Source organism: Hypomesus transpacificus, chromosome 11 (genome assembly GCF_021917145.1).
Source record: "Hypomesus transpacificus isolate Combined female chromosome 11, fHypTra1, whole genome shotgun sequence".
NCBI lineage: Eukaryota > Metazoa > Chordata > Actinopteri > Osmeriformes > Osmeridae > Hypomesus > Hypomesus transpacificus.
In genome coordinates, this window is record NC_061070.1 from 16287205 (window position 1) to 16301786 (window position 14582).

Genomic DNA, 14582 nt, shown 5'->3' on the forward strand with positions numbered 1-14582 from the left:
AGAAAAAGCCTCCAAGTTTCATTGTCTACAACCAAATTCCTTGATTGTAGACTTGCAACCTTCTATAATATGTTGGGGGCTTTTTTCGTGTCTAGTGTGTAAAGAGGTGGTACGTGCAGAGAGAAGCAGGACAGGGGTCAGTTGAGGAGAAGAAACAGCCCCATGTAAGGAATTAAGCTAAAGAGGAGACTTGTCTTGTCCCATATTCAGTTATGGGGTAAGAACGCTCTGGGTGAGTCACTCTCCCCTCCCGTTAGAATGTTCTTTCCAGTAGGAAGTCAGGTCAGGATGACCTGATAGCGTGGTGCCTTCTCTTTAAAGCCACTGGTTGCATAAGAATGACAAATGAGGGTGGACATCTGTTTATCTTGAACAAACTATGTGTTGTCTGATAATTGGCAAATATATTTGTGTGACGTAGGTAGGACTGTATAAAAGTTCTTGTCTATTGAATACATGTCAGACTTCTCTGGCTAGAGAAGTTCTGCGTGTGTTCCCAAGAGCCTACGCAATAAAGACGAAAGCCTTTGTAATCAATCTCCTGACTCCAAGCCTGTTAATTCTTACACCACTAAGAACCACTTTCGAGCCTCCAACAATTACTATTGTGCTTGCAAGACATAAATCATCAATTTATCTGGCCTAAAAAGGTTTTCATTTGAGATGCACCAACCTATGAGTAGTTCAATACAGAATCATCTTTGCGATCAACCTCTACACCTCCAGATGTCATCACCACAAATGGCTTTGATATACAGTACTGTGGCCCTACTTGGCTGGTATTACATCTACAGTGCTGTGATGACAGTGAGTGTGGAACCCTATACATTGTACCCTCCAATAACTGGGCAATGCTAGTACAGAAAGGGGTTGTTTGATACAGAGAGAAAAACAGTTTAGATCGAATAACATTTGAGTTATTGAGTAAACTAGTAGTGTTGCAGTAATGCGGGTCTAAAAAGGATGTTCATTTGCATGCACAATCTGATCAATTGTTGTGGTGGTGGGGGTGGGGGGGCAGAATTTGGAACCTTATAAAAAAATAAAAACAGATACACCAGAATCTCCACCGTCATTGTCATTTTTTTTTTGTTGTTTAACAGTTGGTTGTAAATTCAAACAGAAATAAGTAATTGTCTCAATTCCATAGGATACCACAGACATTTTCAATTCGATTCCACTCACAGGTCCAAGAAAGCAGCCGATTGTTTATCACAAACCAAATTGAAAAAAAAAAGCTCCGCCAAAATCAGTTTTTACGATCCATTCTGCAGTTGGCCCAAACACACCAACAGAAGACACACCTCTGGCCCACAACGAGATGTGTGTGTGTGTGTGTGTACATTTGGGGAAGGGGGGTGGAGGAACACACCCATGCTAAATACAGCTCGGTCAACAGAAGAGGAATCTCACGTACAAAAAACATCAGTTACACACCGAGCTAGCAGACTGTGTTAGCTTCGAACCACGGTTGCCTAGTCAACAGCAGTCTCTGAAAACAGCCTTCCGACACCGTTTCTTTCCACGCAAAGTTTCTCAGGGAAAGTCAAACTACTTGCATCCCTCTGCAATTGTTTCTTCCATCAAATTTTCTGCGGAGTAGAACTGTACATCCAAGGTAAAGATAGGAGGGTGTCTGTCCTTCATAACACTCACTGATTCTGGTTTGTGGTGGTAGGGGTCGTTGTACTGTGGCAGCCAGTGAGAGGTTAGAACACTTTGCAAACGTAGAGAGCTTGGAGGGTGCACTGGGTCCCAAAATGGTGCTCCAAAACCAGAGGAGTTGTTGTAAAAAAAGAAGAAGAAAAAAAAGTACATCATTCCCATATCCCTCCACTGTACTTGGTCACCATTTGAATTCCATATATTTATATCCATATATATTTATATATATATATATTCTTTATACAATTAAAAACACCATGAAGATGACAGACTATTTGGTTTCTTTTTGTCTAAGTAGAAGTTTTTCATTTAAATAAATGCATATAAATATTTTTCTCTTCTCCTTCAGATCCTTCATCTGTTCCCTATCCACAGTTCATTCTTTTTTTGTTTCAGGTGTTTGTATTTTTTTCAACAAATTGTATCGTATCCCTAACACGCACATCTCTGCAGTCTTGACCCCAATACCCCAGGGTTGGTTCACTGCAAAACAAGAATGGAGAAGCTCAAAACTGTCTTCTCATTGGCCACTCTGGGCTCTGTCTCTGTGGGGTTTTTGAGGGCTTAGCAACTGGGTCTCCGTGGGTCCATTAGAGCTAAACCCCCCAGCTCCTCCTCCATTGGGCATCAAGAAGCAAACAATCTCTCTGGCCTCCAGGACGGAGCCACAGTCCTCCTTCCTGTCACTGTGCTTCCTGTGAGCGTGGGCCAACGCCCTGAGCTGCTCCTGGGCCTCCTCCAATAGCAGCGCCACCTCGTCCCGCTGACCAACGGCATACGAGCAGGAAGTGGCATTGGAGATGTCGTGCGATATCAAGGCGAAACCCTCGCCTCCGTCGATTCTGGGCCCAGGCTCGCAGGTGGTAGAGGAGGCAGGGCCGCCGCTGGCTGTCTGCATGCAGGAAACCTCGTCCTGCTGGGCCTGGACCGAGGGGATGATGGGGATGGAGCAGGAGCGGAAAGGAAGGGGTGAGGACGGACTAGGGCGTCGGGGTCCGCTCAGGCTCCTGGTGGAGCTAGAGGTCACCTCCTGGATGTCACAGTGCACCTCCACCCTGCTGCCCCACCCCGCCAGGCGCTCCACCACCCAGGGGGGCTGCATGCGCAGGAAGGCGTCGTGTCGGGGGTCACAGCCGGCTCGCGCTCCCTGGCACCTGTTGGGAGGCAGGACACACAGAAGGAGAAAATAAACGAGCGGCGTGGAAACTCCCTGATGTTTACCTACTCCCTCATCTTGATCGTTTCAACTGTAGCCTTTCAAGCTTTCAGGCAAACAGCACAGAAGGTACGCGTAGGCTCACATCCAGGACTCTGTCTCACAGGCATGCCAAGCTTACTGATCAGGCCTGACGTCTTCCTTTTATGTCTTCATCTAGCCACACACTCACAAGGAAACACTGCAGAGAAATATGAACAGGGAGAGGTAAGAGGGAGTTCACCTGCTGCATTATTGATCCGACGACCCACCCGACTGGGGATACTGTCTAAGATGGAGCACGTTGTGTGAATGTTTAGTGCATTTAAGTGATTTGGGGAGCCGTGCAGGTAAAAATAACCATGCCTCAACAATGCCGATCGTGTTTGCTAAATGCTCACCAGACAAGTCGAGACAAGAATTTCTTAGATTTCTGCATTCCGCTCACAGGGCGTTTTGGTACAGAACAGTCCTTTTTCAAAGTCAATGTGTTGGTTGGGGGATATCTGGTATTGATTTTCTTTTTCAAACTCTGTCTGTCTGCCTCTTTTCTCAAAGTGATACGGCAACAGCCACCGCGCATTAGAACAACAATCACACCCTTCCTCGGAGATATCCATGTCTCAATCGAGCTGCAATCTGGCAGAGGACCCCCAAGCTCATTATCTTTGTGTAATAATTCATAATCCTTGACACAGGCTAGCTGCTCGTGTCGCATCAATATTTAACTTGAGTCACTTTCTCTTGTAATAGCCTAATCAGATGGTTAAACCCACATCAAGGGGGGGAGGGATGGCTTCAAAGTCAACTGTTTCTCTCTCTCTTTTTGGTTTTGCAAAGCCGAAACCCACTGATGAAAAAGTGGTGCTGGTTTGAATAACACCAGAGTAGAGAATCCTTTGTGATAAGAAGGGTTGTCAGCTGGCTAATAGCTGAGATAACTTTCAGAGACAAAATCTGCTTTGATATTAGAATCAAAGTTTTTTATATCCTGATATGCAGATTTTCTGTGTACATGAAGTTTGAGTCTCTGTGAGGTCAAGAGGTCATGCAGCGAGGCCCCCTAACTCAGCAGAATATAGATAAAGCCCAGACAGTTAGGAGACAGTAATGCAAAACATCCAGAAACATGATTAACGACCACTTCACCTGCTTGTGTGTTCTACTGTATTAGTGCACTGACCATCCAGACCCGTGAAGGAAGCGATTCTGTGCATTCTACATTGTACTGTCCAACTCATGTATTTGAACATGGCTGGGAGACAGAGGTTACAATCATGCTAGCCACTCTGTTGTGGATTGGTGGCATGATCCGACGTCAAGCTAATAAAACCGAGTCAACCCTTTTTCTAATTGTCGTGACTCTTTCCGGCCTGCTGACAGATCCATCCTTTCATATCCAGACACATAAGGTTTTGCCCTGGATACTATACTGTATGACCAGGTTGTCTTGGCCAAACACATTAGGTGGGTAAAAGCAAAACAAAGGTTAGGTTCAAGACAGTACAAGGCAGAATCTATTCTAATCTAGATCAGCTACCAAAAAACAATATATTATCAGAATACATGAACATGACCATAGGATCACAATCTAAAATGAGAAAGAGTCAAAGTAAAGAGTCAAAGTAAGATCTAGGCTAACAAAAAATAATTCACAATCACTGTAGAACCTCTGTTCTGGACAGCAGAGTTGAAATAATACTTCCAGTGACATGAGTTTTGGGAGAAGGCCTGATGTGAGACATCAATCACCAGTGTTTGTGTGTCATGTTACAACGTGTCAGCAAGTCGACATCCTGCCACTGCAGCAAGCCTGCTGAAGCTCTGCTTCCTGATTGGGCGTCTCTGACTGAACCAGAGTGGCATGCTGAGTGCCAAGAGTGATGCGCTGCAGGCGGACTCATGATGCTCCAAATTGAACTGATGAATGGAGAAAGCACCCTCTGCAGAGAGACACTGTGACAGCTGAAATGTGTCCGACAGGCAGACCTGCCAGATGACAGCAGTCCAAACACTAATTTGGGGAACGGTCATTCCTGGAACCCCCCGAATACATGAGTGCTTGGACTCATTAAGAGCTCATTTACAGTAAAGCCACAATCAGTAAGTTTCTGCTGTTCGTGGGCAGGAAATCCAAGAGCTAAGAGATTTCATTATTGGTGTACAACTGTAGGTACAACAAGTTGAAGTTAGGTCAAGCATGAGGTGAGAAGCATAAAGTTGTGCGGCATATGGAATTCGTAGTATTTTCTGAACAGGATGGCTAAGGTCAAATGCATCTGTCTTCCCTTCAGAGAACTGACCATGAAAAATGACAAATCTATCAAAGGGAGGGGGAGACCGGATGGACGACGACGACACACCTTGTAGAAAGGAGCCAAGTCACCATGGCAAAATACACTGCTCTATCTGATTGAAATCCTTCAATACTGCTCTCCTGCACTCTGAGGAAGGCTGGGATATTACCATATTTCAATTATGACTGTGTTCCTTTTACTCAGGAGGATGTGGAGACAGCCAGTTGGAATCTGACAGGTTTATCTAAAAATACTGGTAACAAACGGAACACAGCGATATTCTGTCTACGTGCCAGGCAGCCATTTTCTGGAGATAACGGCTGGTTTCCTGACAGACATGGAAGGAAGAACGGCTTTTTCTACCAGTTCTGTTGTCCCTGTCAAATGCAAATAAGGTGGTTTTCACCATTCCCCCACTCTTCCTTCCTGGCCCTCCCTCCCTCCCTCCCTCCCCTCCCTCCCCTCCTTCACCCTTGTATTGTGGCCAAGTCTCCCTTTACTGCACGAGTGTCTCCATGGCAACTCTGGTTAGGTGTAGGGGATGGGAGGGTATTCTGTGTGTCGATGTTGATGTGGGCCAGTCAGTAGCCATGCAAGGGCCCCTAAGACCATTGAACCAGTTCTAAAAGAACTTGAAAAGAAGTACAGTTCCATTTGACTAACAAGTCACACTGTTTCCAATGTCAACTGCCCTTCTGTTCCTGTCGACCGCCCTAGCTGCTATTGTGTCCCTGTGTGACAATGTCCCGCTAAACCCTGATGAACATGTACCCCAATTTGGGCCTGGAAGCTGGTAGCCCATTCATTTGGGTGAGTCTCGCTTCCCTTCGTACTGCCCTTTGATTCCTTCAAAGAAGTTTAATGAACTACACAGAGAAGGTCAGAGACGGAGTCCCTCTCCGTCTCTGAGAGAAAAAAATAAGAGAGAATGAGACAGCATGAGTTGAAAAAGAGAGGGAGGGAGAGAGAAAGAGAGAGAAGGCATTGATGGAGAGAGAGAGAGAGAGGGCATGAAGAGAGAGGCCAGTATGGGACTGTCATTAGCGCAAAAACCCAGTTTAGCCAGCTAGGCGCAGCACTCCCTTTGAAATGGTGCCATGTTTCTGCAGATCACAACATTGCGTGACCTCATTTTTATCTTTGCTCAGCACATTGAAAAAACTAAGACGGAATGAGAGAGAAAGAAGGACTGCAAGTGAGTCCCTTTTTCAGTTCTTCTTCTTCAAAAAATGGCTGGCTCTGAAATTTGTACTCTTGAAATGAAACTCTGAGCTTTGTCAGCGGCAAGAATGCCTGCCACATGACAGGGCTTAATTTAGAATGACTCTATATGAAGAGTGAGAGGAGAAGATGAGGCCAGAGAGAGCGAGGTAGAAAGAGACAGTCAACAAGAGTAAAAGGAAAATATAAAAAGAGAGAGGGAGAAAGAGGGAAAAAGAGAGAGAGGGAAAAAGAGAGAGGGTGGCTTGAGCATGCCGAGAAAGAAAGGGAGATGACTTTGTTGAAGTTAAAGATGTTTTCGTTTGAAGATGCCATACGAATCTTAAAGTGTTATGAAGTACTGTAGGGGAGCTGGAGACACAACACAAGCTCTCTGACCGGGGCATGCACAGATCCATGATGATGTCTCCCCTCCTCTCCTGTGTTCCTTCTGTCCTAAACAACTAACCCTGACCGACAGCCTGCTCCCATGGATTAACTCAAACACAGAGTATGGGAGCTAGCCAGGGCAATGGAACCCTGGAAGAGCTGACAAAACTGAACAGTTTTGACCGGAAGAATTGCGGTTGCGAATCGTAATCACTCAAGTGGGGGATGACATAAAACTGACCCAAGTGAGGTGACCCAAGTGAGTGTGACTCACCCTGTCTGTGGCCCCACCTCCCTTTCACTGGACTCCATTTCCTGCAGGTGTTGGTAGGCGGGACCTGAATGCTTGGATACTCCAATGGGATTGAGTCTGCTTCTGGGTATGGGCGGAGTTCTGCGAGGCACTGTCCAATGGGTGGCTCGACACCTCTGGTCTGGGCTGTGAGACAGCGAGACGCTTCTGTAAAAAGAGGAAACCACAGCATCAAGGACGGCAATGCAGTGGCTTTGTAGAATATAGGCAGACAAGTTTTTTTCTATAAACTAACAATGTTTGTTATTTTTGACATTTCAGTTGGTGACCTATTTTCTTCTCAGAGTTATGAGAATCTGCAGCACTCTCAGTTCCTGCCCTAACGGGTGTGCTGTCGGCATGTTGTCTGTGGGCTTACTGCTGCTACAAAATATTTGTGGACAGAGAAAAGCATGATTGACGAATCACAGGCCTTCTCTCTAAAGATTCAATTTCTTAGTAAAAAGATACATGCGAGATGTCATAAATCGCATCTATAAAGGTTAAATTATTATAATATAAGACTTGCAATCTATAAATCGGCCTGTAACTGTAACAACAGAACGAACGTATTAACTCAATGTTTCTTTGACACTGAGTTTTTCTTGCTATTTTGAATTAATATTGCTTTTTATTGTCTCACAAATTGGGTCCCCCCCCTCCTAAATTGACATAAGTGCAATCAAACAAAGCATGAGAATCTTTTGATGATATAATTAATTACAAGCGCAAGCAATTGCCAGCAAACAACTTCTTCAATCCAGACAACAAACAACAACAGAGGAGGGATTTCAAACTGCTGCTGAAGCTGAACAGTTAGCATAGGAGAGAGCGAGGATTCAAGCAGGCATGTAGCTAGGCATGTAATCCCAAAGCACTCCTACTATGCATAGTTACACACACGCACACAAATGTTTAAAAGCATCTTATACGGGCCTTATTACCTATTAACTAACACTTATTACAAACACCTGGATTTAGTGTTACAGATTTCTTTTAAAACGCCTTGACTAAGTTGATACTTAGGGTGAGGCATATGAGTCATATAATCATATAATCATATAATATGGGTGGTGCACACTGTATGTGTTGCCCTGGAAACATATCATGGAGTTAGTGATACTTCCTGGCTTGTTGATGGCCTGATAGGTAGGACATTATTACTATAGAGCTCTGGGCTCATAAATGTGTGTGTGGTAGCAGACATGGCCCTGGATCCTCTCTGTTATGTCCCTTCAGAGCATATGCACATATCAGGATATTTATCACCGATTATAATTACTTTCATTCTTTAGAGCATTCAATAAATCTACAATTATCTTTGACTGCACTATAATGTGGATAATTTAATTTCTCCCCCACAATGCATCTCACATGATTATTCTAAGGGACATTGAACTTCCATTGATCACCTTTGCGATCATTTCTCTTGTGAAGATGTTACATCACAGAGAAATGATCATTTCACATCTTGCTGGGTTTGCAGGCTGATCTCAGGACACAGATTTCAGCCTTGAGTTAGTGGAGAGAATATATATTGAAGATCTCAGTTGGATTAAGCCCCAATTGTTGTCCGGTGTGTGTGTGGTTGTGTGTTTGGCATCAAACCTGTGGTGTTTTCCAGCTTTAGAGTTGTTGGGTGGAGTAGGGGGGTTGAACTGGGCGAAGCTGGACTGAGAGACAGCATGTTCCGGATGAGGACCCCTCTTGCAGTACTGCGAAACAAACGGGAAAAAAACATGCTCACCTGTTACAAGTCTCGACTCATTTTCGGCCACCAACGCAACAGACTCGACAAAGCTAATCCCGTCATTTGCAGAACACGCTCCAGAACCGTTCTGAGGGACACAGGTTCCATTTTGAGTCGTGTCTCAAGGTTTCCACTCCTGAACATAACTCAGTGTGATCACACACATCTCCACTCTGAGAGCCCAGGAGTGCCACCACTTCACTGCAGAGGAACGATCACAGGAATTTAAATGGAACTTAAATGGCGTTCGAGATTCTGCCTGGCACACTCGCCTTACCTCTGCCTCCATTTTGCTCTCGAGAGGATGAGGAAACAAGAGAGGAAAGAGAGAGAAATGGAAAGATAAGAGAAAGATAGAGATGAATGAGTGTTTGGCCGTGAGAGACAGAAAGAGAGAGAGAGATAGAGATAGGAAAAGTCAAGAAGGAGAGAGGAATGTGCTGGGAGTGTTGATCATTGATAAGGAAAGGTGCAGAGGATCGTAGTCATGTTAATTGGATATTAAAGCCTGACGACAGTAGATTAGCCTAGCTGTAACACCTCCATTCCCAATGACGGATGTAAAAATCTGCAGAAGAGTTATCTTACCTGTCCTCTGTAGAAGAGTTAAGAGTTAACATGTTAATTAATGGTACTTCGATCTAATCTCTCAGGGTTTTATATTACTGTGTTCCATAAAAGAGATTGGTATTTAAATTCTGGCCACAGTAAAGGTTTCATATTTGTGGTTAATTAATAGCAAATGGTTGAATTAGACTGCTAATTATTAAAACATTATTGCTGCTAGTTTCTGCTACAAGGTTTAAAATATCAGTATCTGTGCGCATGTTTCTACCTGAAGTAAGACTGAGTTGCCAAATTAACTGCGGAATAAATAAATAAAATAAAGATCAGGGCATTGTTATGAAAATCTATTACTGTTCCTTTGCTATATGAAATAGTTTCATTATTTACCCAGATGATTGTCTAAAGATTTTAAGTTAGCTAAAATAGTAGTTGTGTAATAGTATCAATGATATATTAACTGAACATTATTTAAATTTTCTAAAATCAGATACATTTTTTCAGCTGCAAATTTAAGCCCACATTGCAGCAGAATTAAAATACCTTCGCTGAAGACAATTCCTCCGGATACTAACTGAACTTTACAAGTTTCATGCCATAAAAGTAACTCAGGTCATTAGACTGCCCCTGTCACCCAGGTCATTAGACTGACCCTGTCACCCAGGTCATTAGACTGACCCTGTCACTCAGGTCCTTAGACTGACCCTGTCACTCAGGTCCTTAGACTGACCCTGTCGCTCAGGTCATTAGACTGACCCTGTCACTCAGGTCATTAGACTGACCCTGTCACTCAGGTCATTAGACTGACCCTGTTACTCAGGTCCTTAGACTGACCCTGTCACTCAGGTCATTAGACTGACCCTGTCACTCAGGTCATTAGACTGACCCTGTCACTCAGGTCATTAGACTGCCCCTGTCACCCAGGTCATTAGACTGACCCTGTCACTCAGGTCATTAGACTGACCCTGTCACTCAGGTCATTAGACTGACCCTGTCGCTCAGGTCATTAGACTGACCCTGTCGCTCAGGTCATTAGACTGACCCTGTCACTCAGGTCCTTAGACTGACCCTGTCACCCAGGTTTTTATCCAGGACCAAACTCATTTTATCATGACAAAACTCTCTAATTCACAATATTGAATTGCCACTGAATGTGTATAGATTCACATTCATAATGCAAAATCGACAATTTCATAGAAATGGATTACATACAATACATTTAAGAAAAACAGCTTATTGAGGGTAAAATAATTTTCCAGCACAAATAAATAATTTTAAATTACATCCTGAACTGTGAGGATGGGGAGAAAATATAAGTTACTGGAGGAACTGTAACAAGCCTTCACAAAAGGCACCATGAAATTCAGTTATTTGAGGTACAAGACAGCAAAATAGGATTGGCTGCAGGGAAAAACAAACTACTGAGAAAAGAAGAGAGAGGGAAAATAGAGCACAATAGAGAGAGAACTGAGAGAGAGATTGACTTGGGAGAAAAAGACAGAAAGTTTAGAGATAGAGAGACAGACCGACAGAGAACGAGAGAGAGCGCGAGAGAGAGAGAGACAGACCGACAGAGAACGAGAGAGAGAGAGAGAGAGCTACAGAGAGAGAGAGAGAGAGAGAGAGAGAGAGAGAGAGAGAGAGAGAGAGAGAGAGAGAGAGAGAGAGAGAGAGAGAGAGAGGGAGAGAGAGAGAGAGAGAGAGAGAGAGATACAGAGAGATACAGAGAGATACAGAGAGATACAGAGAGATCATTAACATTAAAAGCTATGAAGGGAGACCTTCACAGCTAGACATATCTCACCTCAGGGGCTTGATGTGCCAGACTATCCTTTCCCTGCTGACTCTTACCAGCCCAGCTACGAAAGTGGTGGCCACCTAAGGGTACCGTGACAACGGCAGCATCAAACCTGCTCTGCCTGTCACCTGTCACTCACACTCCGCGCTGGCAGCCACTTTAAAGGAGGAGCCTTCAGGCTTGCTCTCCCGCTGGCGTCCTCCCTTACAACAACGTTGACATGGCAGCCTCTCACTAATTAATATCTACCTTGGCGATTAACATAAACTCATTATTCAGACTGAGAGAAAGAAAATGTGAAGTTAGCCAACAGCTGATATAAATAAAGCCTGGGAGATTTAGGCCGAGACAGGAAAACGATCGATTAACACGGGTGGACGATGTAGCCCACTGTTGTTCAACGGACGTGGATGTTTGGGTAAAATCTGGCAACATCTACATACAGACACACATAGCAGGTGTGCCCTGCAGTCTAATCTAGCCCAGTAGCTTTAACGCTGACGTCGGCGGCCATCTTGCTTTGCTGCGCCCGGAGAGAAGTCGGCATTTATCTCACTAAAAACAGCCTCGCGAAAAAACGTGATGAATGTGTGTGTGGAGGTGTGGTTGCGGTGAGGGTGGTTTCACAGCAGGGGAGCGTGTAAGCATAATGGATGTTTTAATCTGGGGAGAGATAGAGGCCACCATCCTGCCCGAGGCGACAGTCGCCACGGCTACACCAGCGCCAGCCAGAGCCCTGCAGAAGGGTCTGGTGATTGGTGGTGGAGGGGGGGAGGAGTCGTCATCAGTAACACATATAGGTTTCTGTCTCTCTCTCTCTCTCTGCTGGCAGATGCCTTTTGCCTAAGGGAGCAAGAGATCTAAAGAGTCCACAGAACAGTGTTGGAGGAAAATAACACAATAGCCTTGATGGTAACTCTTTGAACTATTAGATGGTGACAGAGTGTTTAGGACAGGTATACATTATTTGAGTGCGAGTTTACATTCATGAATATACATCAGTTTATTTTTACCTGATTATGGGGTGTATTTGTGTGTATGATTGTGTGGAGAGACACACTGCCATTGACCCCACAAGGAGGCGTCCATGTTGTGAAATACGGCTAACTGATCGCTCGCAGACACAAATCAATATGAATGTGCGTGGGTAGGCACAAAAGAAACAAATAGCTTGTATTTGCATAAGTTCCCAGTAGACTGTAGTTGAAATAAAACAACCCTCCGAAGATGCATGGTAAAACCACAGCCAGACTTGCTCACCGCAACAGTAGTATTGAACATTAAAAAACAACAGTTGGTGTATATCCCCAGTCAACAAAACAATACCCAGACTTGAAAACTAAGCCATGGATACGAGTGTTAAGTTAATGTTCCTGTCAGAAAGCAACTGTCTACTGTGTGTCGGAGGCCACAGAGTTGGAGGATATCAAACACGATGGCAGATAACAAAGATTCACATTGTGGTGTTATCAACTTTATCATGCTCTTCATCCAAAGGGAAGGAAAACTTTGGAAAAATCCAATAAAAAACCACTGCTGCTACACTAGATACTGTATATATGATAGTTACTGGTAAGTCAGTCATGGCATAGGATTTTTATGCTGGTGCATATACCCTGCTAAATCAAGGACATAGACAGGAAAACCTTGACAAGACAATCTTGATGAATTCCCTTCAGAATGTTGACAATAACACCCTCATTGTAATTTCAAATTAGCTTCATATCCACAGGGCGACAAAACAAGATCTCCAATATGGCATGTAATCATAACAATGTCAGTGTCAGTAGAACTGAATAAGTAACCTTGAGAGGCATGTGTGTTTCTGGTCAGCTTCAGTAGAACTGAATAAGTAACCTTGAGAGGCATGTGTGTTTCTGATGGATCTGGAGCAGGTAGTCTAATCTATATCCCGGCGCTCCTGCAGGCAGAACAAGGTTATCTCAGATACCTCTCCTGTCCCTCTTGGTTTCAGCATCGCAGCCATGTTTGACTGACAATCAAATTAAGGGGCGGGGGGTGGGAGTGGTCGTGGGGGGGGGGGGGGGGGGGGGGGGGGGGGGGGGGGGGGGGGTTATGCCTGCCATGCAAACACCACCGATTGGCAGATCCCAGATAGCTGTGTCGACAGAGGCTGCTGAGCGGATGATGAATAGCGCGAATAGCAGGCCCCAAGTCCCAGCTGACTGTGCTGTGTTCTCTGGCTCTAAAACACAGTTTCTCATTCAAAGCTGGAGGAGAATGGTTTGGGGTGGGGGAGGGAAGGGGGGCAAGGGAATAGCCAATGTTTAAGACAACAAACCGCAACTAGACTCTTCCTCTAACTGGGAGTTGGATATCCTCGATGAAACACGATTCTAGGTATAGGGCTTTGATAACCATGGATGAACAGGTGTCTTCCACCTGGGAACCAAACAGGCCTAACTCGCTGTACCTGTCCTGTAACCCTCAGGCAGACAAGATCTTTAGCCCTCAGGTGAGTCTGATCTCCTGTTCATCAACACCCGTCTGCTACACTAGAATTCCATTATGTAATGCTCACGTTCTGTAGCTGAAGGCCAGGGCTGGGTCTCAAGCTGGTCTTGGGCTCCAGAACCGGGCGGTTGGCGCTGTAGTTCTTCAGGCTTCGGGTCTCCTTTAGGTGGGCCTGCAGCTTCTCTCGACGCCTCCTGGAAGGAAGGAAATGCATGCTGCATGATGATACGGTGACATCTTGTCACACAGCCCTGGCCCTGCTTTTCAAGTCCCAGACATGTGAACCAGACCACGGCTACCACTGATCAACCTTTTATTAACCCTAAACCAAATCCAGCCTTACCCCGCATTAATTGAAACTTGGAATTACTGAAAACGCCAAAGATAGAGCATGGATAATTCTGTGTTTTTGGATTCATTATGTGGAGATCATTGATGTTTCATGATTATGCACATTCATAATAAACTAACATTCAAGGGGTCTAATTGGGATCATGTAATTCAACAGTAACAGGATTGTGTTCCAGCTACAGTAAGAAAATATACAATAAGTTGTTCTGTTAACAAGGAGGATTTCCCTTCTTGACCTTGACTGAGTCATGCTGTTCATTTCTGGAAACAGATTGATGAAGTGACTCAACAAGAAGTAGTTGAACAATGATCTGTCTTCCATCCTGTAGATACATGATCGGCCCCCCCCGACAGAACCCCTGCAGTGGCTCTCCATTATACATTCAAGCATAATGGTACTACATCATGCTTTGATCCGATTATCTTGTTGTCAGGATGCTCACTCACTCATATCATTGTATTATGAAGCCCACAAAATTACAATGCAATCTATCAGCATGGCTCTCTGCTCCATATACCCTGAATGACAGCTCGCCATTATGGATTGGGTGTTTGACCTGACACGCTGATGGCGAACATGAAGAGGAGACTGCATTGCAATCTAG

General features: G+C 44.6%; 1 protein-coding gene across 1 annotated transcript in view; it reads right to left on the bottom strand.

Moving 5' to 3' along the window:
* Positions 1-2018: 2018 nt before the first annotated feature.
* LOC124473779 (pro-neuregulin-3, membrane-bound isoform) overlaps positions 2019-14582 on the bottom strand; it is a 67676-nt gene continuing 55112 nt past the window's right edge. The window contains exons 6-9 of the mRNA XM_047029454.1: positions 13694-13820; positions 8648-8754; positions 7022-7207; positions 2019-2819 (exon numbers count right to left, since the gene is read on the bottom strand). Coding sequence (XP_046885410.1) covers positions 2186-2819; positions 7022-7207; positions 8648-8754; positions 13694-13820 — 1054 coding nt within the window. The 3' untranslated portion in view covers positions 2019-2185. The remainder of the gene's footprint in view (positions 2820-7021; positions 7208-8647; positions 8755-13693; positions 13821-14582) is intronic.